General features: G+C 40.6%; 2 protein-coding genes across 6 annotated transcripts in view; one reads left to right on the forward strand and one right to left on the reverse strand.

Annotated features, from left to right (window-relative positions):
* Positions 1-32: 32 nt before the first annotated feature.
* Positions 33-26,680, forward strand: part of cep97 (centrosomal protein 97) — a 73,361-nt gene continuing 46,713 nt past the window's right edge. Inside the window, exons 1-2 of one of the 5 annotated variants that reach the window (XM_073045222.1) lie at positions 34-143; positions 14,180-14,286. Coding sequence is in view for 3 of the 5 variants with exons in the window: in XM_073045217.1 (XP_072901318.1) it covers positions 23,392-23,449 (58 nt within the window). In the remaining 2 variants the exon portion in view is untranslated. Of the gene's footprint in view, positions 144-13,615; positions 14,287-23,251; positions 23,450-26,680 lie in introns of those variants that run through there. The other 4 variants (XM_073045219.1, XM_073045220.1, XM_073045217.1 and 1 more) reach the window with 4 other exon arrangements.
* On the reverse strand, positions 12,159-23,219 carry rpl24 (ribosomal protein L24). Its single transcript, XM_073045223.1, has 6 exons — positions 23,151-23,219; positions 22,948-23,023; positions 17,176-17,286; positions 15,991-16,127; positions 13,016-13,079; positions 12,159-12,286 (listed from the first exon to the last, which is right to left on the reverse strand). Exons 1-6 carry the CDS (start codon positions 23,153-23,155, stop codon positions 12,206-12,208), a joined length of 474 nt encoding a protein of 157 aa, XP_072901324.1. The 5' UTR covers positions 23,156-23,219; the 3' UTR covers positions 12,159-12,205.

The raw sequence follows: 26,680 nt of genomic DNA on the forward strand, positions 1-26,680 counted from the left end.
TAAAATGGCTGCTGCACAACCGGAGATGACATAAGCGATGGCGACCCTTGAACCGGACTACTATTCTTTAGCAAATGGCTGCTATTGCTCTGTTGATTAAAGCCGCGACTTTCTTGGGGATGGGCCCTCGCAGGACATGTCAGGTGATACGGGATCGTTATCAGCTCTTCAAGTGTTTTTTAAAAATTCATCTGGTATCTATCCTCAGGATAATGGAGAGGGGCTATGATAACGAGAGGAGGGCCGGCCTTCTCTTCGCGGCCAATGTTGGTGCAAAGTCAGAATGGCTCTGCACTTTGTCCATAAAGGTGGTGGGGGTGGGGAAGACAATAGGCGAAGGATCTACAGACAATGAACGAAGATGTTTGATTCCGAAATCCTGAAAGAAAAAAACCAGCTCAACAGGGCAGGCAGTGGCCGTGAAAGAGAAATGTTTAATATTCCAGGTCAAAGATCAGAGATGAGAAACGTCCGGTACCTTCCTATTTATTAAAAAGGAATACCAGAATTTGTTGCTAAGTATAACAAAGCACCCAGGAAAAGTTCTTTAGACAATCAACGGCCTTATGAAAGGCCTATATACGTGTCACATCGTTCCATAATACTAGTTAAGACACTCAATAAAATGTCATTGCGTGCTGCAAAAAGAACTTAGTATTATAAGGAGGTATACATAAGTTATATTGAGAATTGATGAGAACTGTAATGTGTAGAGCAGGGATTCCTGAACTGTTTTTAATCAAAGATAGCCTTTTGGTATTCCCATTTTCCTTGCAAATTACATTCTCAGAATTGCACAAGCTGGAAAATGATCTAGTTTGCCCTCAACTTGTTGTTCATGAACCCCTTCACCTTTCTTTTGCCCGATACTTGATGTGCCTACCATATATATGCAGAGTCAAGATTACACAAAAAAGCAAGCTTTCCTAGACACTGGCCTTCCCTTTATAATCATGAATGTGTTAATTTAGGTCCACATTGTTCAAGCAATGGTAATTCAGCCCACTGAGTCACTGTGGTAAAGCACATTACTGTACAGTGCATTCATGTCTTGAAAGTTTCCTGGGTAACTTTGGGATTATCCAATTGAATACATAAGGACACGTATAATTTAGCACTGGCATTATGACTTTCCAGTGGCCATTGATGAATACAAACATAGAAACATAGAAAACCTACAGCACAATACAGGCCCTTCGGCCAACAAAGCTATGCCAAACATGTCCTTACCTTAAAACTACCTAGGCTTACCCATAGCCCTCTATTTTTCTAAGCTCCATGTACCTATCCAAAAGTCTCTTAAAAGACCCTATCGTATCCGCCTCCACCACTGTTACCGGCAACCCATTCCACGCATTCACCACACTCTGAATAAAAAAACTTTCCCCTGACATCTCCTCTGTACCTACTCCCTAGCACCTAAAACCTGTGTCCTCTTGTGGCAACCATTTCAGCCCTGGGAAAAAGCCTCTGACTATCCACACGATCAATGCCTGTTATCATCTTATACACCTCTATCAGGTCACCCCTCATCCTCCGTCGTACCAAGGAGAAAAGGCTGAGTTCACTCAACCTAATCTCATAAGGCATGCTCCACAATCCAGGCAACATCCTTGAAAATCTCCTCTGCAACCTTTCAATGGCTTCCACATCCATCCTGTAGTGAGGTGACCAGAACTGAGCACAGTACTCCAAGTGGGATCTGACCAAGGCCTTATACAGCTGCAACATTACCTCTCTGCACCTAAATTCAATTCCACAATTGATGAAGGCCAATACACCATATGCCTTCTTAAGCACAGAGTCAACCTGTGCAGCTGCTTTGAGGGTCCTATGGACTCGGACCTCAAGATCCCTCTAATCCTTCACACTGCCAAGAGTCTTACCATTAATACTATATTCTGCCAGCATATTTGACCTACCAAAATGAACCACTTCACACTTATCTGGGTTGAACTCCATCTGCCACTTCTCAGCCCAGTTTTGCATCCCATCAATGTCCCGCTGTAACATCTCACAGCCCTCCAACCTTTGTGTCATCGGCAAACTTACTAACCCATCCCTCCACTTACTCATCCAGCTCATTTATAAAAATTGCTTAGAGAAGGGGTCCCAAAACAGATCCCTGAGGCACACCACTGGTCACTGACCTCCATGCAGAATATGACCCGTCTACAACCACTCCTTGCCTTCTGTGGGCAAGCCAGTTCTGATTCACAAAGCAAGGTCCCTTTGGATCCCATGCCTACTTACTTTCTGAATAAGCCTTGCATGGGGTAACTTTATCAAATGCCTTGCTGAAATCCATATACACTACATCTACTGCTCTTCCTTCATCATGTGTTTAGTCACATCCTCAAAAAATTCAATTAGGCTCGTAAGGCACAATCTGCCCTTGACAAAGCCTTGCTGACTACTCCTAATCATATCATACCTATCCAAATGTTCATAGATCCTGCCTCTCAGGATCTTCTCCATCAACTTACCAACCACTGAGGTAAGACTCACTGGTCTATAATTTCCTGGGCTATCTACTCCCTTTCTTGAATAAAGGAACAATATCTGCAACCCTCCAATCCTTTGGAACTTCTCCCATCCCCATTGATGATGCAAAGATCATCGCCAGAGGCTCAGCAATCTCCTCCCTCACCTCCCACCATAGCCTGGGGTACATCTCATCTGGTCCTGGCGACTTATCCAACTTGATGCTTTTCAAAAGCTCCAGCTCATCCTCTTTCTTAATATCTACATGCTCAAGCTTTTCAGTCTGCTGCAAGTCATCACTACAATCACCAAGTTCCTTTTCCATAGTGAATATTGAAGTAAAGTATTCATTAAGCACCTCTGCCATTTCCTCCGGTTCCGTATACACTTTCCCAATGTCACACTTGATAGGTCCTATTCTTTCATGTCTTATCCTCTTACTCCTCACATACTTGTAGAATGCCTTGGGGTTTTCCTTAATCCTGCCTGCCAAGGCCTTCTCATGGCCCCTGCTGGCTCTCCTAATTTCCTTCTTAAGCTCCTTCCTATTAGCCTTATAATCTTCTAGATCTCTAACATTACCTAGCTCTCTGAACCTTTTGTAAGCTTTTTTTCTTGACTAGATTTATTACAGCCTTTGTACACTACGGTTCCTGTACTCTACCATAACTTCACTGTGTCATTGGAACGTACCTATGCAGAACTCCACACAAATATCCCCTGAACATTTGCCACATTTCTATCATAGTTTTCCCTGAGAACATGTTTCCAATTTAAGCTTTCAATTACCTGCCTGATAGCCTCATAATTCCCCTTACTCCAGGGAATAAGGGGAAGGGGCAGGTACTAGAGAGTACCCCAGTGGCTGTACCCCTTGACAATAAGTACTCATGTTTGAGTACTGTTGGGGGGGACAGCCTACCTGGAGGAAGTGACAGTGGCCGGGCCTCCGGCACAGAGGATGGCTCTGTAGCTCAGAAGGGTAGGGATAGAAGAAAGAGGACCATAGTAATAGGGGACTCGATAGTCAGGGGTTCAGACAGGCGGTTCTGTGGAGGTGATCGGGAATCCCAGATGGTAGTTTGCCTCCCTGGTGCCAGGGTCCGGGACGTTTCTGATCGCGTCCAAGATATCCTGAAGTGGGAGGGTGAGGAGCCAGAGGTCGTGGTACATGTAGGTACCAATGACATAGGTAGGAAAGGGGAAGAGGTCCTGAAACGAGAGTATAGGGAGTTAGGAAGGCAGTTAAGAAGAAGGACCGCAAAGGTAGTAATCTCGGGATTACTGCCTGTGCCACGCGACAGTGAGAGTAGGAATGGAATTAGGTGGAGGATGAATGCGTGGTTGAGGGATTGGAGCAGGGGGCAGGGATTCAAGTTTCTGGATCATTGGGACCTCTTCTGGGGCAGGCGTGACCTGTTCAAGAAGGACGGGTTACACTTGAATCCTGGGGGGACCAATATCCTAGTGGGGAGGTTTGCTAGGGCTACGGGGCAGACTTTAAACTAGTAAGATGGGGGGGGGCGGAAATCAATTTGAGGAAACTATGGGAGAGGAGGTTAGTTCACCAGTAGAGCAAGTAAGTAGACAGTGTGTGAGGGAGGAAAGGCAGGTGCTGGAGAAGGGATGCGCTCAGCCCGAAGTTGTAGGGGAGAAGAAAGAAAAGGATAATAAATTTGAATGCATTGCTAGGGATGAAAAGAGAGGAGGAGGTGGGGAGTATCTTAAATGTATATTTTAATGCTAGGAGCATTGTAAGAAAGGTGGATGAGCTTAAAGTGTGGATTGATACCTGGAATTATGATGTTGTAGCTATTAGTGAAACATGGTTGCAGGAAGGGTGTGATTGGCAACTAAATATTCCTGGATTTAGTTGCTTCAGGTGTGATAGAGTAGGAGGGGCCAGAGGAGGAGGTGTTGCATTGCTTGTCTGAGAAAATCTTATGGCGGTGCTTTGGAAGGATAGATTAGAGAGCTCCTCTAGGGAGGCTATTTGGGTGGAATTGAGGAATGGGAAAGGTGTAGTAACACTGATAGGAGTGTATTATAGGCCACCTAATGGGGAGCGTGAGTTGGAAGAGCAAATGTGTAAGGAGATAGCAGATATTTGTAGTAAACACAAGGTGGTGATTGTGGGAGATTTTAATTTTCCACACAGATTGGGAAGCTCATTCTGTAAAAGGGCTGGATGGTTTAGAGTTTGTGAAATGTGTGCAGGATAGCTTTTTGCAACAATACATAGAAGTACCGACTAGAGATGGGGCAGTGTTGGATCTCCTGTTAGGGAATGCGATAGGTCAGCTGACAGATGTATGTGTTGGGGAGCACTTCGGGTCCAGTGATCACAATAGCATTAGCTTCAATATAATTATGGAGAAGGACAGGACTGGACCTAGAGTTGAGATTTTTGATTGGAGAAAGGCTAACTTTGAGGAGATGCGCAGGGATTTAGAGAGAGTGGATTGGGTCAAGTTGTTTTATGGGAAGGATGTAATAGAGAAATGGAGGTCATTTAAGGGTGAAATTATGAGGGTACAGAATCTTTATGTTCCTGTTCGGTTGAAAGGAAAGGTTAAAGGTTTGAAAGCGCCATGGTTTTTTCAAGGGATATTAGAAACTTGGTTCAAAAAAAGAGGGATGTCTACAATAGATATAGGCAGCATGGAGTAAAGGAATTGCTCGAGGAATATAAAGAATGTAAAAGGAAACTTAAGAAAGAGATTAGAAAAGCTAAAAGAAGTTACGAGTTTGGTTTGGCAAATAAGGTGGAAGTAAATCCGAAAGGCTTCTACAGTTATATTAAAAGCAAGAGTATAGTGAGGGATAAAATTGGTCCCTTAGAGAATCAGGGTGGTCAGCTATGTGTGGAGCCGAGGGAGATGGGAGAGATTTTGAACGATTTCTTCTCTTCGGTATTCACTAAGGAGAAGGATATTGAATGGTGTAAGGTGTGGGAAACAAGTAAGGAAGTTATGGAACCTATGACAATTAAAGAGGTGGAAGTACTGGCGCTTTTAAGAAATTTAAAAGTGGATAAATCTCCGGGTCCTGACCGGATATTCCCCAGGACCTTGAGGGAAGTTTGTGTAGAGATAGCAGGAGCTCTGACAGAGATCTTTCAGATGTCATTAGAAACGGGGATTGTGCCGGAGGATTGGCGTATTGCTCATGTGGTTCCATTGTTTAAAAAGGGTTCTAGAAGTAAGCCTGGCAATTATAGACCTGTCAGTTTGACATCAGTGGTGGGTAAATTAATGGAAAGTATTCTTAGAGATAGTATTTATAATTATCTGGATAGACAGGATCTGATTAGGAGTAGCCAGCATGGATTTGTGCGTGGAAGGTCATGTTTGACAAACCTTATTGAATTTTTTGAAGTAGTTACGAGGAATGTTGACGAGGGTAAGGCAGTGGATGTAGTCTATATGGACTTCAGCAAGGCCTTTGACAAAGTTCCACATGGAAGGTTAGTTAAGAAGGTTCAGTCGTTAGGTATTAATGCTGGAGTAATAAAATGGATTCAACAGTGGCTAGATGGGAGATGCCAGAGAGTAGTGGTGGATAATTGTTTATCGGGATGGAGGCCGGTGACTAGCGGGGTGCCTCAGGGATCTGTTTTGGGCCCAATGTTGTTTGTAATATACATAAATGATCTGGATGATGGGGTGGTAAATTGGATTAGTAAGTATGCTGATGATACTAAGGTAGGAGGTGTTGTGGATAATGAGGTGGGTTTTCAAAGCTTGCAGGGAGATTTATGCCGGTTAGAAGAATGGGCTGAACGTTGGCAGATGGAGTTTAATGCTGAGAAGTGTGAGGTTCTACATTTTGGCAGGAATAATCCAAATAGAACATACAGGGTAAATGGTAGGGCATTGAGGAATGCAGTGGAACAGAGAGATCTAGGAATAACAGTGCATAGTTCCCTGAAGGTGGAGTCTCATGTAGATAGGGTGGTGAAGAAGGCTTTTGGAATGCTGGCCTTTATAAATCAGAGCATTGAGTACAGAAGTTGGGATGTAATGTTAAAATTGTACAAGGCATTGGTAAGGCCAAATTTGGAATATTGTGTACAGTTCTGGTCACCGAATTATAGGAAAGATATCAATAAATTAGAGAGAGTGCAGAGACGATTTACTAGGATGTTACCTGGGTTTCAGCACTTAAGTTACAGAGAAAGGTTGAACAAGTTAGGTCTCTATTCATTGGAGCATAGAAGGTTGAGGGGGGATTTGATCGAGGTATTTAAAATGTTGAGAGGGATAGATAGAGTTGACGTGAATAGGCTGTTTCCATTGAGAGTAGGGGAGATTCAAACGAGAGGACATGATTTGAGAGTTAGGGGGCAAAAGTTTAAGGGAAACACGAGGGGGTATTTCTTTACTCAGAGAGTGATAGCTGTGTGGAATGAGCTTCCTGTAGAAGTAGTAGAGGCCAGTTCAGTTGTGTCATTTAAGGTACAATTGGATAGGTATATGGACAGGAAAGGAGTGGAGGGTTATGTGCTGAGTGCGGGTAGGTGGGACTAGGTGAGATTAAGAGTTCGGCACGGACTAGGAGGGCCGGAATGGCCTGTTTCCGTGCTGTGATTGTTATATGGTTATATGGTTATTCCAATTAAACGCTTTTCTAACTTGTCTGTTTCTATCTCTCTCCAATGCTATTGTAAAGGAGATAGAATTATGATCAATATCTCCAAAATGCTCTCCCACTGAGAGACCTGACACCTGACCAGGTTCATTTCCCAATACCAAATTAAGTCTCACCTGGTCCCTCAACACCAGCTCCATAGCAAAGCAAGCCCAACAGCATCTCTACTTTTTGTGAAGGCTGAGGAAAGTCCATCTCCCATCCCCCATCTGCATCACATTCTACAGGGGTTGTATTGAGAGCATCCTGAGCAACTGCATCACTGCCTGGTTCGGAAATTTCACCATCTCAGATCGCAAGACCCTGCAGCGGATAGTGAGGTCAGCTGAGAAGATCATCGGGGTCTCTCTTCCTGCCATCACGGACATTTACACTACACGCTGTATCCGCAAAGGAAACAGCATTACGAAGGACCCCATGCACCCCTCATACAATCTCTTCTCCCTCCTGCCGTCTGGGAAAAGGCTACGAAGCATTCGGGCTCTCATGACCAGACTATGTAACAGTTTCTTCCCCCAAGCTATCAGACTCCTCAATACCCGAAGCCTGGACTGACACCTTGCCCTACTGTCCTGTTTATTATTTATTGTAATGCCTGCACTGTTTTTGTGCACTTTATGCAGTCCAGTGTAGGTCTGTAGTCTAGTGTAGCTTTCTCTGTGTTTTTTTTTATTACGTAGTTCAGTCTAGTTTTTGTACTGTGTGATGTAACACACAGTCCTGAAAAACGTTGTCTCATTTTTACTATGCACTGTACCAACAGTTAAGGTCGAAATGACAATACAAGTTGACTTGATTTGAAGTACAGCCTCTCCTCTTGTAGGCTTATCTACATATTGTGTCAAGAAACCTTCCTGCACACACCGAACAAACTCCACCCCATCTAAACCCTTTGCTGTAGGGCGATGCCAATTGATATTTGGGAAATTAAAATCTCCTATCACGACAACTCTGTTATTGTTACACCTTTCCAGGATGTTTCCCTATCTGCTCCTCGATATCCCTGTTCCTGTTCGGCGACCTATAAAAAGCACCTGGTAAAGTTATTGACCCCTTCCTGTTCCTAACCTCCACCACGGAGACTCCGTAGACAATCCCTCCAGGGCGTCCACCTTTTCTGCAGCCATGACACTACCTCTGATCAACAGTGCCACACCCTCACCTCTTTTTCCTCCCTCCCTGTCCTTTCTGAAACATATAAAACCCGGCACGTGAAGTAACCATTCCTGTTCCTGAGCCATCCAAGTCTCTGTAATGGCCACCACATCATAGCTCCAAGTACTCCAAAAAATACTGTGGTTTTGACTTGTTCGTCAACCCAATAAGGCTATCAATCAACCTGGCATTTTTCTGTCATGACCCCCGTCACAATAATAGCACTTGAAATGAGAAGGCCTTGGCGAGCAGGATTAAGGAAAACTCCAAGGCATTCTACAAGTATGAGAAGAGAAAGAGGATAAGACATGAGAGGATAGGACCTATCAAGTATAACAGTGGAAAAGTGCATGGAACCTGAGGAGATACCAGAGGTACTTAATGAATACTTTTCTTCAGTATTCACTAAGGAAAATAATCTTGGTGATTGTAGGGATGACTTATAGCGGACTGAAAAGCTTAAGAAAGTAGATATTAAGGAAGAGGATGTGCTGGAGCTTCCAGTTGGATAAGTCACCGGGACCAGACGAGATGTACCCCAGGCTGCTGTGGGAGGCGAGGGAGGAGATTGCTGAGCCTCTGGCATCTTTGCATCATCAATGTGGATGGGAGGGGTTCTGGATGTTGTTTCCTTATTCAAGAAAGGGAGTAGAGATAGCCCAGGAAATTATAGACCAGTGAGTCTTACTTCAGTGGTTGGTAAGTTGATGGAGAAGATCCTGAGAGGCATAATATAATTAAGAGTAGTCAGCATGGCTTTGTCAAAGGCAGATTGTGCTTTACGAGCCTGATTGAATTTTTTGAGGATGTAACTAAACTCATTGAAGGTAGATGTAGTGTATATGGATTTCAGCAAAGTATTTGATAAGGTCCCCCATACAAGGCTTATTGAGAAAGTAAAGAGGCATGGGATCCAAGGGGACATTGCTTTGTGGATCCAGAATTGGCTTGCCCACACGCAGAGTGGTTGTAGACAGGTCATATTCTGCATGGAGGTCGGTGACCAGTGGTGTGACTTAGGGATTTGTTCTGGGACCCCTACTCTTCATGACCTGGATGAAGAAGTGGAGGGATGGGTTAGTAAATTTGCTGATGACACAAAAGTTGGTGTTGTGGATAGTGTGGAGGGCTGTCAGAGGTTACAGCAGGGCATTGATAGAATGCAAAACTGGGCTGAGAAGTGGCAGATGGAGTTCAACACAGTTAAGTGTGAGGTGGTAGGTCAAATATGATGGCAGAATATAGTATTAATGGCAAGACTCTTGACAGTGTGGAGGATCAGAGGGATCATAGGGTCTCAGTCCATAGGATGCTCAAAGCAGCTGCGCAGGTTGACTCTGTGGTTAAGAAGGCATATAGTGCATTGGCCTTCATCAATCGTGGGACTGAGTTTAGGAGGCAAGACGTAATCTTGCAGCTATATAGGACCCCACTGAGTACTGTGCTCAGTTCTGATCACCTCGCTACAGGAAGGATGTGGAAACTATAGAAAGGGTGCAGAGGAGATTTACAAGGATGTTGCCTGGGTGGAGAGCATGCTTTATTAGAATAAACTCGGGCCTTTTCTCCTTGGAGCGACGGAGGATGAGAGGTGACCTGATAGAGGTGTATAGGATGAGGCATTGATTGTGTGGATAGTCAGAGGCTTTAATACGGATTATTAGAACTAAGACCTCGAAGAGAACAAAGTGCTGTTTCTAGAGATGCTGCCCATTTTCTAGTTTGTTTTTTTCAATTTACTGTTCAGAATCAAGATCAGATTTATTATCACTGACATCATTAAATTTGTTGATTAGTGGCAGCACAAGACAGAAATTGTTGTTACAAAAATAATGTAAGACAAACTGATGTAGTGCTTATGGGTCACTTTGAAATCTAATGCCAGAGGGTAGTAAGCTGTTTCTGAATCATTGAGCAGAACTCTTCAAGCTCCTACAGATGGAAAAGAGAAAAGGCATGTCCTGTATCATGACAGTCCTTGATGATGTCCCTCGCCTTCTTGAGGCACCACCTCTTGAAGGTATCATTAGTGGGTCTGGTTGTGCCAGTGAGGGTTGGCTGCATCTACAATCCCTACCACTCTCTTTCAATCCTACACAGTGGACCCTCTGTACCAGGCAGTGATGTGACCGGTAAGAACGCTTTCCACGGTACATTAGTAGAAATCTCTTTGGTGACATACAAAATTTCAAGTTTCTAATGATGTAGAGGCAGTGGCATTTTTTCTCCTCCATGATTTCATCAATGTTTCAGGCCTGAGATGGATCATCCCAGGATGCTGATACCCAGGAACTTGAAGCTACTATTTCCACTACTAACCCCTCAATGAGGTCTGATGTGTTCTCCCAATTTTCACTCCCTAAACTCCACCACCTTGAACTTGACAAGGTTCTTGTTGCAGCCCTGCTCAGTCATCCTTTACACTTCCTCATTGTCATTTGAAACTTTATAGATGACACTTGAGCTATGCCTAGCCTTAGAGAGAGCAATGAACATAGAGACTACAGCACATTACACGCCCTTCACCCCACAATATTGTGCTGACCATGTAACCTACTCTAGAAGCTGCCTAGAATTTCCTTCGTATATAGCCCTCTATTTTTCTAAGATCCATGTACCATCTAAGAGGCTCTTAGACCCTATTGTATCTGCTTCCACCCATTGTGAAAAACAATGAGCCAAGTACACACCCTTAAGGTGCAGCTATGTTGGTTGTCAGCGAAATGTTATCACTAACCTGCACTGACAACAGTCTGATGAAGAAGTCAAAGATCCAGCTGCAGAAGGAGGTATAGCAGCCCAGATTTTGAACCCTGTTGATTAGTACTGAGGGGCTGATAGTGTTGAACACCAAACAGTAAACCATGTTTTGCTGTATGTGGTTTTTGATTCTTTGGAACTTTTCCTCGAATGCAGTGAAAGCAAGGATCATTGAATACTTTAAAGCTTGTTATCAGACAAGAGTGAAATATTAAACAACGCAGGAGACCACAATTTAGTTCATCAGCTGGTAGCCAACTCAGGGGAGCAATATTGTTAATTCTATTCCTTTTCTCACAACCACCTGCTGGAGGAACTCAGCAGGTCTGATGGTAATTTGCTCCCATCCTTTCAGTTTCTTATCCATCAGTTACCTTGCATTTTGCCAGTAAGTGTTAAAATTAACCATTTTTTAAAAAACAGCCTATTAACCCACTAGCATCTTTTTGTGATATGGGAAGAAACTGGAGAACCCAGAAACAATGTACATAACAAATACAAAGAAGTCCTGGAGATAGTACTCATGGTTGTAATCATGCCACCCTACAGTCAAGCCTCTCATGTCCCAAGCCCTTTTCTTTTCTATGCCACTGGTCTCATTCTTTCTGAACAAGGTAGAGCAATCTTCCAGTTCTCTGACACATTGCGTGTATTCAGGCAAATAATCCTCCCACAGCAACTTGGCACATTAGGCAATTTTTCTCTGAAAGGGGTTTCATGGCTTTCTGTTCTAAAAAGCTGCAAAATTTAGTTGAAGTTCATAAAAGAACAAAATTCCCTTAACCATTGATCAAGCTATTAAATCCTGATTGCTTTAAAGACATTCCATAAACACAAGCATTAACTACTTGCCACACACTCTTTTATACCCCACCAGTGATAGCAATTTAATATAGCCATAGCTGGGCAGAAATGATTAAAAAAAGGGTTTCTGTCCATTTATAAGAATTAAGTCTGCAAATGACCATCAGCTATATTCCAATTACTTTGACCATTTTCCCTTTAAGATACATGAAGATACAAAGATATCAAAGTTAACAAGACCCAATTTCAAAGATGTACACACAGAAGTAAACTTTTGACTGAATCAGTAAGACCAAAAACACCACTAGAAGTTATTCAGGCTTTATTTTACAATATGTAACTGTAGATTCTTTTAGCGTTTTCCACCAACACGCGGAGCCTGAGACTTCATCGGCTTGGCAAATTTCTGTTTGGGTGCCGTTTTCTGAGCAGCCTAGAAACAAGTGTAGAAATGGTCAAATGGATACCAATTCTGAAATTTATATTAATATGTTTAGAATATCAGATGATCCATTATTCCACATAAACGATCTCCCAAAGCTATCGGTTTTTGTCATCTACTTTTTCTGTCAAGTTTATGCAATCTTCCTCATCTACTCAAGCAACTCATGGATTCTACCCACTCTGGGAAAGCCTCTTTCAAATTTGCCATTATTACTTACATTATCAGTAACCCAGCTACATTTCCTACATCAGGTTATAGCACAAGAGAAATAATCTTGCACATCTATGCTGTCAAGGTCAAGACTGATTGCCTCTTCTACTCTCCTGGAGAGAGTGCCCTAGCTTTTTCAAAATTTACTGATACAGCGCCAATTTGGTATCTTTACTGCAAAATCATTTTCACTTTCTTCAGACCCACCAATTTTCTAATCCAAGAATCATTTAAACAAATGTGGTTGCACGAAACTGTTTGCATAAAAAAACTCACCTTCAGTAAAAATTTTACTGCACTACTAAATTTTAATGTTGTGATTCCAGATTTTCATTCTTCCATCCCATAATAAAGCAACTTGCAAAAATGTTTCATATTTTTACTACTAAATTATACATCTCAATTACATTAAACATGCCAATTACACAGCCATTCTCCAAAGATTATTAATGTCCTGTTGTTGCAGTCCTTTATATAACAATCAGAAAACAATAAGGATTTTCATACCTTGGCTGTAGGTGCACTGACTTTCTTTGTTGCGGCTTTAGCTTTCTTAGCCTCCTTGGCAGCTCTGTTATCAAAATTTAAAAAAAGCAAGAAGCTTCAGTAACATTTCTCATTTAATTTCTCCCAATTTCCCCCCAATCAATTTTTTCCTCCACTACTTTGTGTCTCTAATCAAAGAGGATTAACTTTAAATGTTCTTTTTTTAAAAGAGCAAACATGAGGAAATCTGCAGATGCTGGCAATTCAAACACACACAAAATGCTGGTGGAACGCAGCAGGTCAGGCATCTCCCTTTGGTGCCCCCCCCCCCCCTTTCTCCTGAGGCCTCCCGTCCCATGATCCTTTCCCTTCTCCAACTCTGTTATCACTTTTGCCAATCACCTTTCCAGCTCTTAGCTTCATCCGCCCACCCCCCGGTCTTCTCCTATCATATCGCATTCCCCTCCCCCCACTACTTTCAAATCTCTTAGTATCTTTCCTTTCAGTTAGTCCCGATGAAAGGTCTTGGCCTGAAACGTCGACAGTGCTCCTTATAGATGCTGCCTGGCCTGCTGTGTTCCACCAGCATTTTGTGTGTGTTGTTTGTAACTTTAAATGTTTATTCTTCATAGATGCTTCTCAAACTGATGTGTGCAATGATTTTCTTTTACTCTAACATTACCAACACTTTATCCACAAATACCCAGCATGAAGTCTTGCTCCTCTTTTTGGCAAGCTACCTTCATTTGTTTTCCTTCTCACCTTCTGCCAGAAAGCTTTCACCTTCATATTATCTCCTCTCAGCAACAGACCTGGGTTGTTTCACACATGCAACTGAAATTCCACTTGTCAGATTTTAGATTCACCTTTCACTTCAGATGTCTCCTTGATATTCTGCAATCTTAAATGTTCCTTATCACATCCTTAGATTTATGTTCAGTGACTTAAATCATTTCATCTACAATAAATTACTCAGCAGCATAGAATCACCTCAAAATTATCTCCCGCAATCCCATATTGACAGAGAATGAGAGGTGACCTGATAGTTGTACAAGATAAAGATCATGTATTTTCCCCAGGGCTGAAATGGCTAGCATGAGAGGGCATAATTTTAAGGTGCTTGGAAGTAGGTACAGAGGAGATGTCAGGGGTATGTGTTGTTGTTGGTTGTTTATTTTTACGCAGAGAGTGGTGAGTGTGTGGAATGGACTGCCAGCGGCGGCGGAAACAATAGGGTCTTTTAAGAGACTCCTGGATGGATACATGGAGCTTAGAAAAATAGAGGACCACAGGTGAGCATGGGTAGTTCTAAGGTAAGGACATGTTTGGCACAACTTTGCAGGCCAAAGGGCCTGTATTGTGCTGTAGGTTTTCTATGTTTCTATATCCTCATTCATGTCATCAGATATTTCAACAAAGTATTCTATTGTAACTAGAATTGTAATCGGCACCAATTCTTGGGTACTACAAAAGCTTTGTCAGCAAATCCTTCCTTCTGGTCTTCCCTTTATAGTTCACTCTTTGGACCCAAGAGGACTAAAATAAAGACTGCAACTTCATTCTGTATGCATTAAGCTTTGTTTCTTTGGCCAAGGGAATCTCACTTCCAACCCTCAGCTGACCATTTTATCATATTAAATTTAAACATCACTCCGGGTCATTTCAATGCAAATGACATAGACCATACACTGAACTTGCTTCCTCTCACCCTTACGATCCAATCTTTCCTGACTCTATTGTTTGCCAAATCAGGCTCTTCCTCGTAGATTGAATGTAAACTTGCCAGCACTTCCTTTTATCTCCCCATATGTAAACCCACCAAACACCATGCCTCTCTCTCCAAAGTGGTCCCAACTTTTTAAAAAGATCATTCATCTACAAAACCCTCAATGTCATTCCCTTTAATTCAACAAGATTCTTACTTCCTCTTCATAATCACAGATCAGTTTTGCCCTGGTGGTGATATAGTTTTGGTATAAGCTGCTTTATCCACCTCCCTCTGTTGTACTTATAATAGATTGTTTCACATTTCTAACCATTCACCCACTGTACAACGACCCCACAACTATTCTCTCTAGACCTATTCCCAGATCTGAAGACCACACAAAGGCGGCTTTATTGTCCTATTCTCCATAACTTGGCTGAACTCGCTGTAAAATTAAAAGTATTTGACCTCTCTAAATGAGAGCATGACCACCCTCTCCTCACTGCTGCCATCAAGGTGGTATAGGAGCCTCTGGGTCTACACCACCAGGTTCAGGAACAGCTATTACCCCTCAACCATTAGACTTATGAACCAGTGGGGATAACTTCATTCAATTTCACTTGCCCCATCAATAAACTGTTCCCACAACCCATGGACTCACTTTCAAGGAACCTTCACATCATGTTCTCAATATTTGTTGCATATTTATGTATTTTTTTCTCTTTCGTATTTGCAGTTTGTTATCTTTTGCACGTTAGTTGTTTGTCTACTCTGTTGGGCACGACCTATCACTGATTCTATTATAGTTCTCCGATTTATGGAGTATGCCCACTAGAAAACAAATCTCAGGTGACATATGTACTTTGTTAATAAATTGACTTTGAAGTTTGAATGACCCTACTGTGGATACTATGGGAATCCATTTGAACCAGATCCAAGCTCTAGCAGGTACTTTATCTGAAAAATTTCACCAACTTTGCTTCCAATTTCACCCTTTCCTAAACTAGTTTTGAATTTTGGTGATTGGGTCGATCAATATGTCCTAAAGCCCTGTTATCTTGACTGAACTTATGTACTTGTAAAGGTCCCCTCCTTTTTTCTAGTTGCTTTATCCCAGTCACTTCTGCAAATGCCAATAATCTTCCTTAATCATGCTTGAATAAAAATTAAAATATGAAAAGATCTTGTCCATAACTTTGGTTGCTGCCCAACCTGAAAGACCCTTTTATGTTCGAATGGAAGTAAACAAAATTTACTGGAGAACACTAACCGAAACACATTCAGTACCCACCTGATTGCTTGTTCTCGTTGAGCCTTGCGCACTTCGGGCTTCTGATTCCTTTTGGCCATTATCTCAGCCAGAGAAGCACCTGTGATAGCTCTTTGAAACTTCACTGCACGACGAGAGCGCTTTTTCTGTATCTCTTCCTAAAAAAGAAAACATTTTTAGCCTCATCATTTCAAGTCGTTAATCGAGCCATTTTGATTACAAGTTAACAACAGGCAGGCACATGTCCAGAACACGATGCCCATATTTTGCATTTCTTAAACATCCTCTTAGCATGTTATAGGAACATACAATGTCATAATTTACATTTTACAATTAAGCCTAAAACCAACCCAGGATTCATAATTATAAGGAACTCGTAGAATTTTACAAGGTGCTTAATCAGCCACGTCATAGGTATGTTATAGCGGCAAGGTGTCACTATACAAGCAAGGAGTGCTTCTTTATTCTTTTTCATTATTGAACCGAGAAAGGTGTTGGGCCATAAACTATCAAATTAACCTCTGGAAAAGAGACAGGTTTCTTTTGGGTGTTTTTTCTAAGACTTAGTTATTTGTGAATTAAAATATCAATGGCCAATTCAGTGAGAATTATGCATCTTATTAAAAGAACAAATTGACAAGATAGAAAAAATTAAGGGCCAATAATTTATAGGTCACACAAAAAACTAATAGTATAACTACAAAGTAAAATTCAGCCTGTACAATATTCGTGGAGGTGATACTTTTAAAAATAAAATACTCCAAGTAAGCCTGAGAACACTAAAAATCATGACACATTCAAGACGGCAGCACCCATCACCAAGGACCCTCAACATCCAAGACATGCCCTCTTTTACATCAGGGGAGAAGGTACAGGAGCCCAAAGAAACACACTCAATGATTCAGAAACAGCTTCTTCCCCTCTACTCCCAGATTTCTGAATGGTCCATGAACTCAATACTACTGTTTTTTTTTAAACTTTGCATTGTACTGTTACTGCAAAATAGGTTTAATGTCATAAGTAGTGAAATCTGAATCTGATTTTCCACGACCCAGCCAAACAATAATGCAAACTTTGGGTTTTACTTGTTTTGTTGTCTCTAAGCACACCCTACCAGAACAAACGTAATAACTTTAGCTGATAAAACTGTAATCCAAAAATTGCTGTGAGGTAGTTGCAGTCTCCAAACAGTAAAGTGTCACTTACAGACTGGCCCTTTTTGTGTTTGCGTCTGTACAACACAGTCCAGTTGATTTGTCGAGGGTTTCTCTTGGACAGAAATGCAGATTCGCATTTTGAGTTCAGAAACTGGAAAACCTATGAATTGGGGGAAAGAAACAAAACATTATTGACTTTGCCTAGATATCTCCAACTAAACCAGCAATTATTTTTAAAGCAGTATATCTGTTTTCAAGAGTGAATTCTTTAACTGTTTTTATTTGCACAGCTCCTTCAACATAGAAGCAAATGTAGCAAGGGTATAATCAGAGATTCAACGGTAGGTACAAGAACATAAGAAATAGGAATAGGCCACCTTGACCATCAAGCCTGAGCTGCTATTCAGTAAGATCCTGGCTGCACTCTCAGCTCCACCCACCCACCTTTTCCCCATAACCCCCAATTCCCCTGCTCTTTAAAAATCTTTAACTGTGCATAAAATATGTTTAATGAAGTAGTCTCAGCAGACAATTTCAGGGTCACAGCTCTCCAGGAAAAGCAATTCCTCATCTCCAAACCAACTGTATTCCCCTGAATCCTGAAACTATGTTTCCTGGTTATGATCTCAATTGTCAATAGAAATAAACTGCCCTGCCTCCATCTCATCTACCCCTTTTATAATTTTATACATTTCTATAAGATCCCTTTTTATTCTATAGAATTCCAGAGAGCTGTCCCAGGTGACTCATAGGCTAACCGTACAATCTCCACAATTGACTTGGTGAACCTCCCCTGCACTATCTCCAAAGCCAGTGATCTTTCCTCACACAAGACCAGAACTGCACACAGTACTCCAGGTGCAGCCTCACCAATACCCTGTACAGTTACATTACCCCCCCCCCCCCCCTTAAATTCAACCCCTCCAGAAATGAAGGGCAATTTGCCATTTGCCTTCTTGGTAACCTATTGCACCTACAAACCAAACCTTTGTGATTCATGCACAAGCAATCCTGACCCCCTCTGCACAAAAGCACGCTACAAACTTTCACCATTAAATAATGCTGAAATCCTTGCAGACCTGGACTACACATCAGTATCTGGATAGTAAACAGTTTCAATAACAATACCATTTAGAAAGGATGCTATTCTTCAATTGTTTTAAAAAATCACTAATTTTTGAACAGGTTTTCTAAAATGCTTCATTTACATTTCAATCTGCCTACTAAACCTTTAACAATTAAAAAAGTGAATACATGTAAATCAGCAACAGAATTCATGCTTCTTCCTTAATAAAATCCAGTAATTATTGCCACCAATTCATAAAGTAATGATGACCCATTGCTCAAAATTACCATGGCATGTGAAACAATTTTTAAAAGAAAATTATTGCCAATTGGGCACACACTCAAAAAGATTTGCCACTCCTGCTTGTGTCCTTGTCCACCCCCTTTCTGTGCCCCTTGTCTCTGAACCCACTTCCCTAACTTGCATCCCTCCGCATATCTGTGACCCTGCCCCTCCTTGTCTTTGACAACAATAATGACGTCTATCTCCCACAGAGAGGGTATTCCACTCTGACTGAGGAGAATGATTCTATAATTAATGCAATACATGCAAATGTTGAAAATATAGACGACTATTCAGGGGAGACTGTTAAGCGTGGACGAAGCTTCATTCTGTTGCTCGACACCGGGAGTTGGTGATAGGATGGTGCAGGAGATTCAATGTGTGATTAACACTCTCTTTGCCTCTCTTTCTACAACACCTCTATATCTGCCTCCACCACCACCCCTTCTAGTGCAGTCGATACCCACTGCTCTCGTAAAATAAACTTGCCTTGCATCTTTAAAATTTCCCTTACACACTTTAAAACTCTGCCCTCCAGAATGTAAAAAACAAGAAACTGGGGGCCAGATTTTCTCTGAATGGGCTACAAGTTTACAGTTTTAATGAAACATTACCAAAATATATATTTAAAATAATTTAAATACAAGAGGTTGGAAGTCCAAAGCAACACATACAAAATGCTGGAGGGATTCAGGCCAGGCAACATCTATGGAAAACAGGAAACAGTCGACATTTCAAGCCTCGACCCTTCTTCAGGATTGGAAAGATAGAGGGAAGACACCAGAATAAAAAGCTGGTAGGAGGGGAAGGAGGATAGGTGAGTCCAGGTGTGTGGGAAATATGTAATTGGAACAAATCTTGAATGAAATTAATGGGAAAATAAGCTAATATGATGCAAATGAGGCAGAAAAATTGCAATGCCACATCATGCAGAGGCTATTGCTGCTTTCCGTGGAAAACTCAAAACTTTTCAGCAGCAATATTGGATGTCACAAGTTTATGCAATTCCTTGCACCGATGACTATTGAGCTGCATAGTGATATGACAGGTCAAGCAAAACTTTTGGATAACTAGTGATATTCAAAATTATTTTCCACAGCTCTGGGAGAAAGCAAAGTTGTTCTTAATTGGATTTCCCACCTCTTAGCTTAGTTGAACGTGGTTTTAGTCAAGCTCTTCACCCGTGATCAAAAAAACTATCTTGATGTTATGAAGAGGTGATTTTAGATAATCTTTAACCAAGTTGCAACCAGATATTCAAAAACTCACTAGTCTGCATCAGTCATCAGGATCTCACTAGAGATCCAAAGTAACAATATTAAGTTCCTTTTCATTGTTGGTTGGAAGAGTATTAGGTGTTATAAAGTATCATATTCAGAGCTGTGAAATGGTTTTATTTTTCCATATACACCTGTAACATATACCTATAACCTATTAAAACATAAATAATGACTGTATAGTAGAATAATTGGTAGTTAACCAAATAAGAGACTTTAGCAACCAACAGAGACCATGCAGGGTGGAGGCCACAGAAGCAACAAAAGTCACAAATGGGCCAGAAGTGGAAAAAAGTTGAGATCCACTAGTCTACTGTACATTTGTCTCATAAACTTATAAGCTCCATCACATCTCCTTTCAGCCTGTGCCACTTCAGCAAAAGCCAAAGTTTGTCCAATCTATTCCTAAAGCTCCCATCCTAACACAGGAAGCATCCCAATGAATTCCTTCTGCACCCACTCAAAGACCCACACCCTTCCTGTAATGGGGAGACCAGAACTGCACACAATAATGCAGCCTGTCCCCAGTTGTATACAGCAGCAACGTGAATTTCTAGCTTAGACTGAATGGCTTGACCAAAGGCATGCACGCGAAACACCTCCTTTATCGCCATGTCTACTCGTGCAGTCACCTTCAGGGAGCTGTGGACTTGGGCCCAAAGATCCCCCCCCACCAGACCTTGATGCTTTATAAAGCTGCAGCACAACCTTCTGACTTGAACTCAGTAGTGCTTCAACCAATAAAGGCAAGCATGCATTTATCACTCTCACCTTCCTGACAGTCCAACATGGGAGATATCTTCATGAAACAAGCCATTCATACCATCAATTACTGTCTCAGTTGCATTTCAACACAGCCTCTGATGAGTCACTTCACAAAATAAGCCAATAACATGAAAGTAATATTCATAAAAAGCAGCCCTGAACACCTGGCGGGAAAGAGGGCACACACACAGACTAATTCTACTGGACGGGGCCCAGAAGACAAATACCAAGCCACCACCTGAACCTGCAGATTTGAGGACACCACAAATGGTGGAGCACAAACTTGAGGTGTTGGACTGAAAATGATTAAGTCACTGGGAGATGCACACACAAGGGTAAGAGATTTTAATATAATACATTGCTTAATCAGGAAGCTGAAGTCTACAAACACAAGGCTATGAGACTTAATATGAATTGGGACACAAGTAAAAATTTTTGGATGACTTCAAGTTTCTGTAGAATGAGGAAGGTGAGTCAAGGGTGCTTTAGAATAATTCTGTCCAAGAGCAAACAATAGACAGGGATGTGCATCAAATAAGCTGAGCCAAGCCTGGATGATCTAATCTTTTCATTTTAATGATAGTTAATAGAGTTAGCATTGTTAGAAGTGTTACATGCTCACAATTTGAACACGGGAGTGGGATGATATAATTGTCTTGTGAGTGGGATGATATAATTGTCTCATGACCAGTGGGGGGTGATGTTATGTCATGCGATGGCATGTTCCAAACAGTATTTAAACCAAGCTGTGGTCTGTGACACGGTTCTCATTTTTATTTTTGTGCAACGTTGTTGTTGCCAGTCGAAGGTGTGGAGGCTCCACTGGTTTTATTTGTTGCACGTTTATTTTTCCCTTACTGTCCAGTATCGGAGAGTGAAGGCATTACCAGAGTTATCCGAGTTCAAAGGATTGGATAAAGTTAATGTTGTTCCAAAGGAATGATAGACCTTTGTGACTTCATTGGGAATTGTGGAATGCACATTTGAGTTAAACCCCTGCAAGATCGGGTGAACAATTATTTTAATATCCTCTTTCCAGAAATAAATTTTATCTTTCATTGATTCCACTTTATTTCTTTGTATCTTACTGTGAATACCCAAAGAAAATGAATCTTGGGATAGTACTGTATATGGTGACATATACATACATTGATAATAAACTTGAACTACGAATTCTGTACTTAGTGCCATTCTTTCCATGTCCCCTAAAATCACAGGTGACACTCACTAGATATTCACACATTTCAGGTTCTCTGCTCTTTCACCAGATTACTGATCAAGATTTGGCAAAATTAGGTGATTTACCTCTTCCTAGTCAGGGATTTGTGGACAGCACTCAAAGCAATAATACAGATTGGAGTTGAAATCTAGAATCCTGTTTACTAAACCACCTTCAAGAATTATAAGAACCAAACCCCGATTATAACAAAATATTAAGGAAATGTCATCAGTTTCCATCTCAACCACAGCAAAATCCGTGTATCACTGGTTAAACCCTCCCCCCCCCACTGAGCACAATCACACAGGAAAGCAACATTCATCATTAGGGACCTCAACACCAAGGTCATGCTCTCTTCTCACTGTTGCCATCAGAAAGGGACAGGTACCTTAGGACTCATACGACCAGGTTCAGGAACAGTAATACATACCCTCTTGAACGAGAGGGGCTAACTTCACTCACCCCATCACTGAACTGTTCCCACAACCTATGGACTCACTTTCAAGTCTTCATCTAATGCTTACTTTATTATTACTATTTCCTTTATTTTTCTATTTGCACAGTTTGTTGCATTTTTCACACTTACATTAATTCCTTTGTGGATATTGGATTATGTCCACAAGAAAGTGAATCCAGGGGGTTGTACAGATTATGGTGACATACATGTACTTCGATAATGAATTTACTTTGAAATGCATATGGCAAAAAAAGTTGACACTTGAACAATACTGATTTTCTGTAAAACTTTTGTTATTAAAGGAAATTGAAACCTAACAATGCAAAATCCAGATAAACGCATTTGGAAAATTTCCTCGATACCCAATCTCAAATTGTCTACCAAGCGACAAAGAAGATGGACGATCTATTACATTAGAAACAACCATTTGAACTTTTCCAGTCAGACAAAACCCAGGAAGCAGACTTCAGTAAAATATCTTGCTACCAAGTAAAATAAGAAAGATCGGCAAAGTAGGCAGCCAAATAATAAGTTTAAAGTTTAATTAGCTCAATTATATATCGACATCCGCCAAATTAACGTCAGGGCAGCATCCGATCCAGATGCCAATTTACAATGAAACGTACTAATACAAACACTTGAAGCTAATCACATACGCTACTGAACTAAAATTCATAGATTACTGTTACTAGAAATTATGTCTATGGGAAAACTCCTGAACCTAATCAACAGTACAATTTGGGCTATTTCATTACCTTCCCGTCAATCCTGGCATAGCGCTTCCCGTGACCGGGGTAGATCTTATACCCACTAAAACTGCACAGTTCGACCCTGGGAGAGCAAATAAAATGTTATCATCGTTGTACGCACGGAGTCGACACAAACTATAATTTATTTTAGCGTTATTTTGAAATTAAAACAGTAGATGGAAACCGATTAACATTCAGCTGAAACTTACTTCATGTCGACAACTAAAATGGCAGCGTAGAGAAAGAAGTGGATTATGGGTAGGTCGTTATGTGGTCCCGCAAAACCATAAAGCAAATTTTACTTAGAAATTCGATCCTCTCAGATATTTTGGAAGGGACACTTGCATTATTTTCTTTGAGAATACGACTTAAATTTTTGTTTGTATAATTAAAGTAGCCAATCAGCTGATATAGCGGTTGCTTGGCGTTCACCAAGCGGGAAGTTGTGTGATGGCGGTTGGGAAGGAAGAAGCGTTCGAGATGACAGTTAAAGCGTTGGAAAGTAAGGGTATATTTGAAAGCTAATGGACGCATTACGTGTTTTTGTTGAATTTACAAGACGGTATTTTGTGTAGCAGCATAATTTATCTGTTATTAATTCGATGTAGTGAGTGGATAACGGTGATGTACGCTTTGCTGGCCTAGTATTATGCGTATTTGTACCCGTTGGAGTTTGGGTATTGTAGTTGTCTGACTATCCAATTGCTCTGATGTGAAGGGAATGGTGAAAACTTATGACTACAACTACCAGGGTACAACAAGCACAATACTTAAGCCACTAATGCAAACTATTATTTCTTTGATAATTTCTTTATAGACAATGTTGCACGATCCCAGTGTTTTTTCTTTTGTTTGTTTGATACTCTGTTTTTTGCGTTCATTATTTGCCTTAAAAATTAATGATAGATATAAATACAGAAAGTGCTGGAATACATCAGCATGTCAGATGATATTGTGGAACATTTAACATTTAATTTCTGAGACCGTTCGTCAGAATTGATGATCTGAAACGTTAACTTTTTTTTCTCTTTACACAAATGCTGCTTAGTCTATATTTTTTGGATTTGCAACATTTACAGATGTTCATTTCAAAATTGGTAGAGGAAAAAAACTCCTGATCTTGAAAATCGGAAATAAGAGCAGAAAATACTGGGTATACTCAGTAAATTGGGTAACATCTGTAAAAAGAGAAACTGAAATTTCTATTTCAGATTTGGAGTATAATTACCTAAAATGCATGTATATTTGAATTAATGTTAGGAATTTTTCTGAAACCTTCAGAATTAGACTTATTATCTCTAACCTATGCCATTAAATTTGTTGTTTTGCAATAGCAGTACAGTGCAAAGTCATAAAACTATAAATGACAAAATTAAACAAATAATTTAAAAAGCAATAATGAAGTAGTGTTCATGTTCACAGGCTCTTGAAAAATTGGACGGTGGAGGGGAGGAAGCTGTTCCTAAATTGTTAAGTTGGATCTTCAGGTTCCTGTACTTTGTCCCTGATGGTAGAAAAGGGAAGAGGGCAGGTCCTGGATACAGAAGGCCCTTAATGATGTGTGCCACTTGCAGGTGCTCCCAATGGTGGGGAGGGTTGTTCCTGTGATGGAGCAGGCTAAGTCTATAATTCTAGTGGTTTCGGGTGATCCTGTGCATTGGAGGATACAACCAGAATGCTCTCCACCAATGAAATCTCCACTTAAAAAAAGACTAAAGAAACTTGTAAGCATCATTTGTGATGTACAAAACCCCATCAAGCTCCCAATGAACTAAAATCTGTTTTATAAAAAAAAACATTAAGAATTTAAAATACAATTCTATTTTGAAAGCAATTGGTAAAAACAGCAGCAGATACTGGAAACCTAAAATAAAACAGAAAATTCTCAAGTCACACTACTTCTATAGGATGATATAGGTCAAAACATTTTAAACCTTTCTGGATGACATCTTTTCTAGCCTCCAAATTGCAGAATCCTGTGGTAATTGCAGTTCTTGTTCTAATTGGAGAAATGAGTTGCCAGTAAAATGAAGAGGAAGTTAAATTATAATATAATTTTAAAATATTCAATTCTAACTCTTGATGTTTTTTTAAATGTTATTTATCTAGCAATTTTGACTGAGCAATTGAGTAATGACCTGGATCTTCCTGTTTTCTCTTATTGTCCACTCTTCCCCCCCCCCCCCCCCCCCCAACAAAATGGAAAACTGGTTTTGATGTCTTCTGAAAGGCAGCATATACTTGCACTTGAAAGTCTGATCTGGGCGAAATGCTGAAACCAAGTATGATATTGTAATATAATGAAAGCTGTGTTAGTTACTGCAGAGCAGAATTGGTGGGGGTGGAGGGCGGATATTTAGGAGAGAGCCAAATGTAATGAAACTGTGCTAACCTTCTACCCAGTGTTTTGAAATACCAATAATTCACCATTTGGATCATCAGGTAATATTTGCAGTGCTTCTTGCCAGCTTGCCTTAGGCCCCAGTTTCCAGGTTCTCTTTAAATTTAATGGGTATATTGCAAAATTTATTATACTGAGTAACATCAAAAAAGCAAGGTAATTAGAAGTGTATTCCGGTATTAGCACAAATAAGAACATCCAATAGTCCAGAAAATCTGCTTGTCCAATGCAATGTGTGTGGCCATTGTTTTGGAAGCTTTGAAAGAAAGTAGGTAGAATTGTTCCAGAGACCACGATGGTGTTTGAAAGGATGTTGTTAAAAGTGATGGGAGGAAAGTCAGAATGGCCGATGCAACAGGAGATTCATATGTCTAGGTCAGTCCCTGAATGCAATCTATTTTTAGGTACTTTTATAATCCAGCCTTTCATAGATCAAAACTGTAAAACTTAAGTTCTCATTTATTTTTTTTCACTGCAGCTTATTGTGTTTTAAAATTGTACATTTGCTGCTGTCTAATCATCTACTCAGGATCACAGTCCAAAGTGTACATATCCATCCGTCCTTTGAAGTTTTTGTCATTGATTTGCCTAATTACCTAATCTGTCAAATTTCTGATTTTGCTAAACTACAGAGCCATTGACATTTGACTCTATATAAGGAGACTACACAAAACATGTGCTAGAAGTTAGCTTGAGCAGTACTAACTAATGTCTATGTTCCACGTTCTTGTGCAGTCGAATACTTTTTTGTCCCTAATATACTTACACACTGTGGTACTGAATTATCAGGCTTCTCTGTATCTCTATTGTTTCCTTTCCTAGCAAATCTACACCATGTCTTATCAATGGCTTTAAAGTTCTGAACTGCAGCCTGACTAATATTTTCATCATTATTTTATATTTTCCTCCTAACATTTGTCTGAAAATTGAGATATACTTCCAAATCTAAATTCTTTCATAAATCTTGCATATGCAATCAATTTATTGTAAAATATGAACTTTATGTAAGGCGTTGCAGCTATATTTCTCTCTTGTCCTGCTGTAGGGTCTTGGGCCGAAACCTTGACAGTTTATTCTTTTCCATAGATGCTGCTTGGCCTGCTGAGTTCCTCGAGTATTTTGTGTGTGTTGCTTTGGATTTCCAGCATCTGCAGATCTTCTCTTGTTTGTTTCAATCTTGTTTACTTGTTACATGTGAACTAGTCCTGAAGTTTGCAAGATCCTATGGTGTTTCTATTAAACATATGGCTTCAAAGCACCACCTCTCAGAAGTTTGTTAAAATGTGTTCTCTTGTACCTCTGGGAGCCTTTCACAAATTCTGATGTTTCAGATATGTT

This window comes from Hemitrygon akajei, chromosome 5 (genome assembly GCF_048418815.1).
Source record: "Hemitrygon akajei chromosome 5, sHemAka1.3, whole genome shotgun sequence".
Taxonomy (NCBI): Eukaryota; Metazoa; Chordata; class Chondrichthyes; order Myliobatiformes; family Dasyatidae; genus Hemitrygon; species Hemitrygon akajei.

Bases quoted from the DNA above. Each gene is read 5' to 3' on its own strand.
- rpl24 (XM_073045223.1), bottom strand. The intron at 16,128-17,175 runs GTAAGTGACACT...TTTCTTTTTTAG, and splicing joins AACACAAAAAGGGCCAGTCT to GAAGAGATACAGAAAAAGCG. The intron at 13,080-15,990 runs GTGGGTACTGAA...TTTTGATAACAG, and splicing joins CAACGAGAACAAGCAATCAG to AGCTGCCAAGGAGGCTAAGA.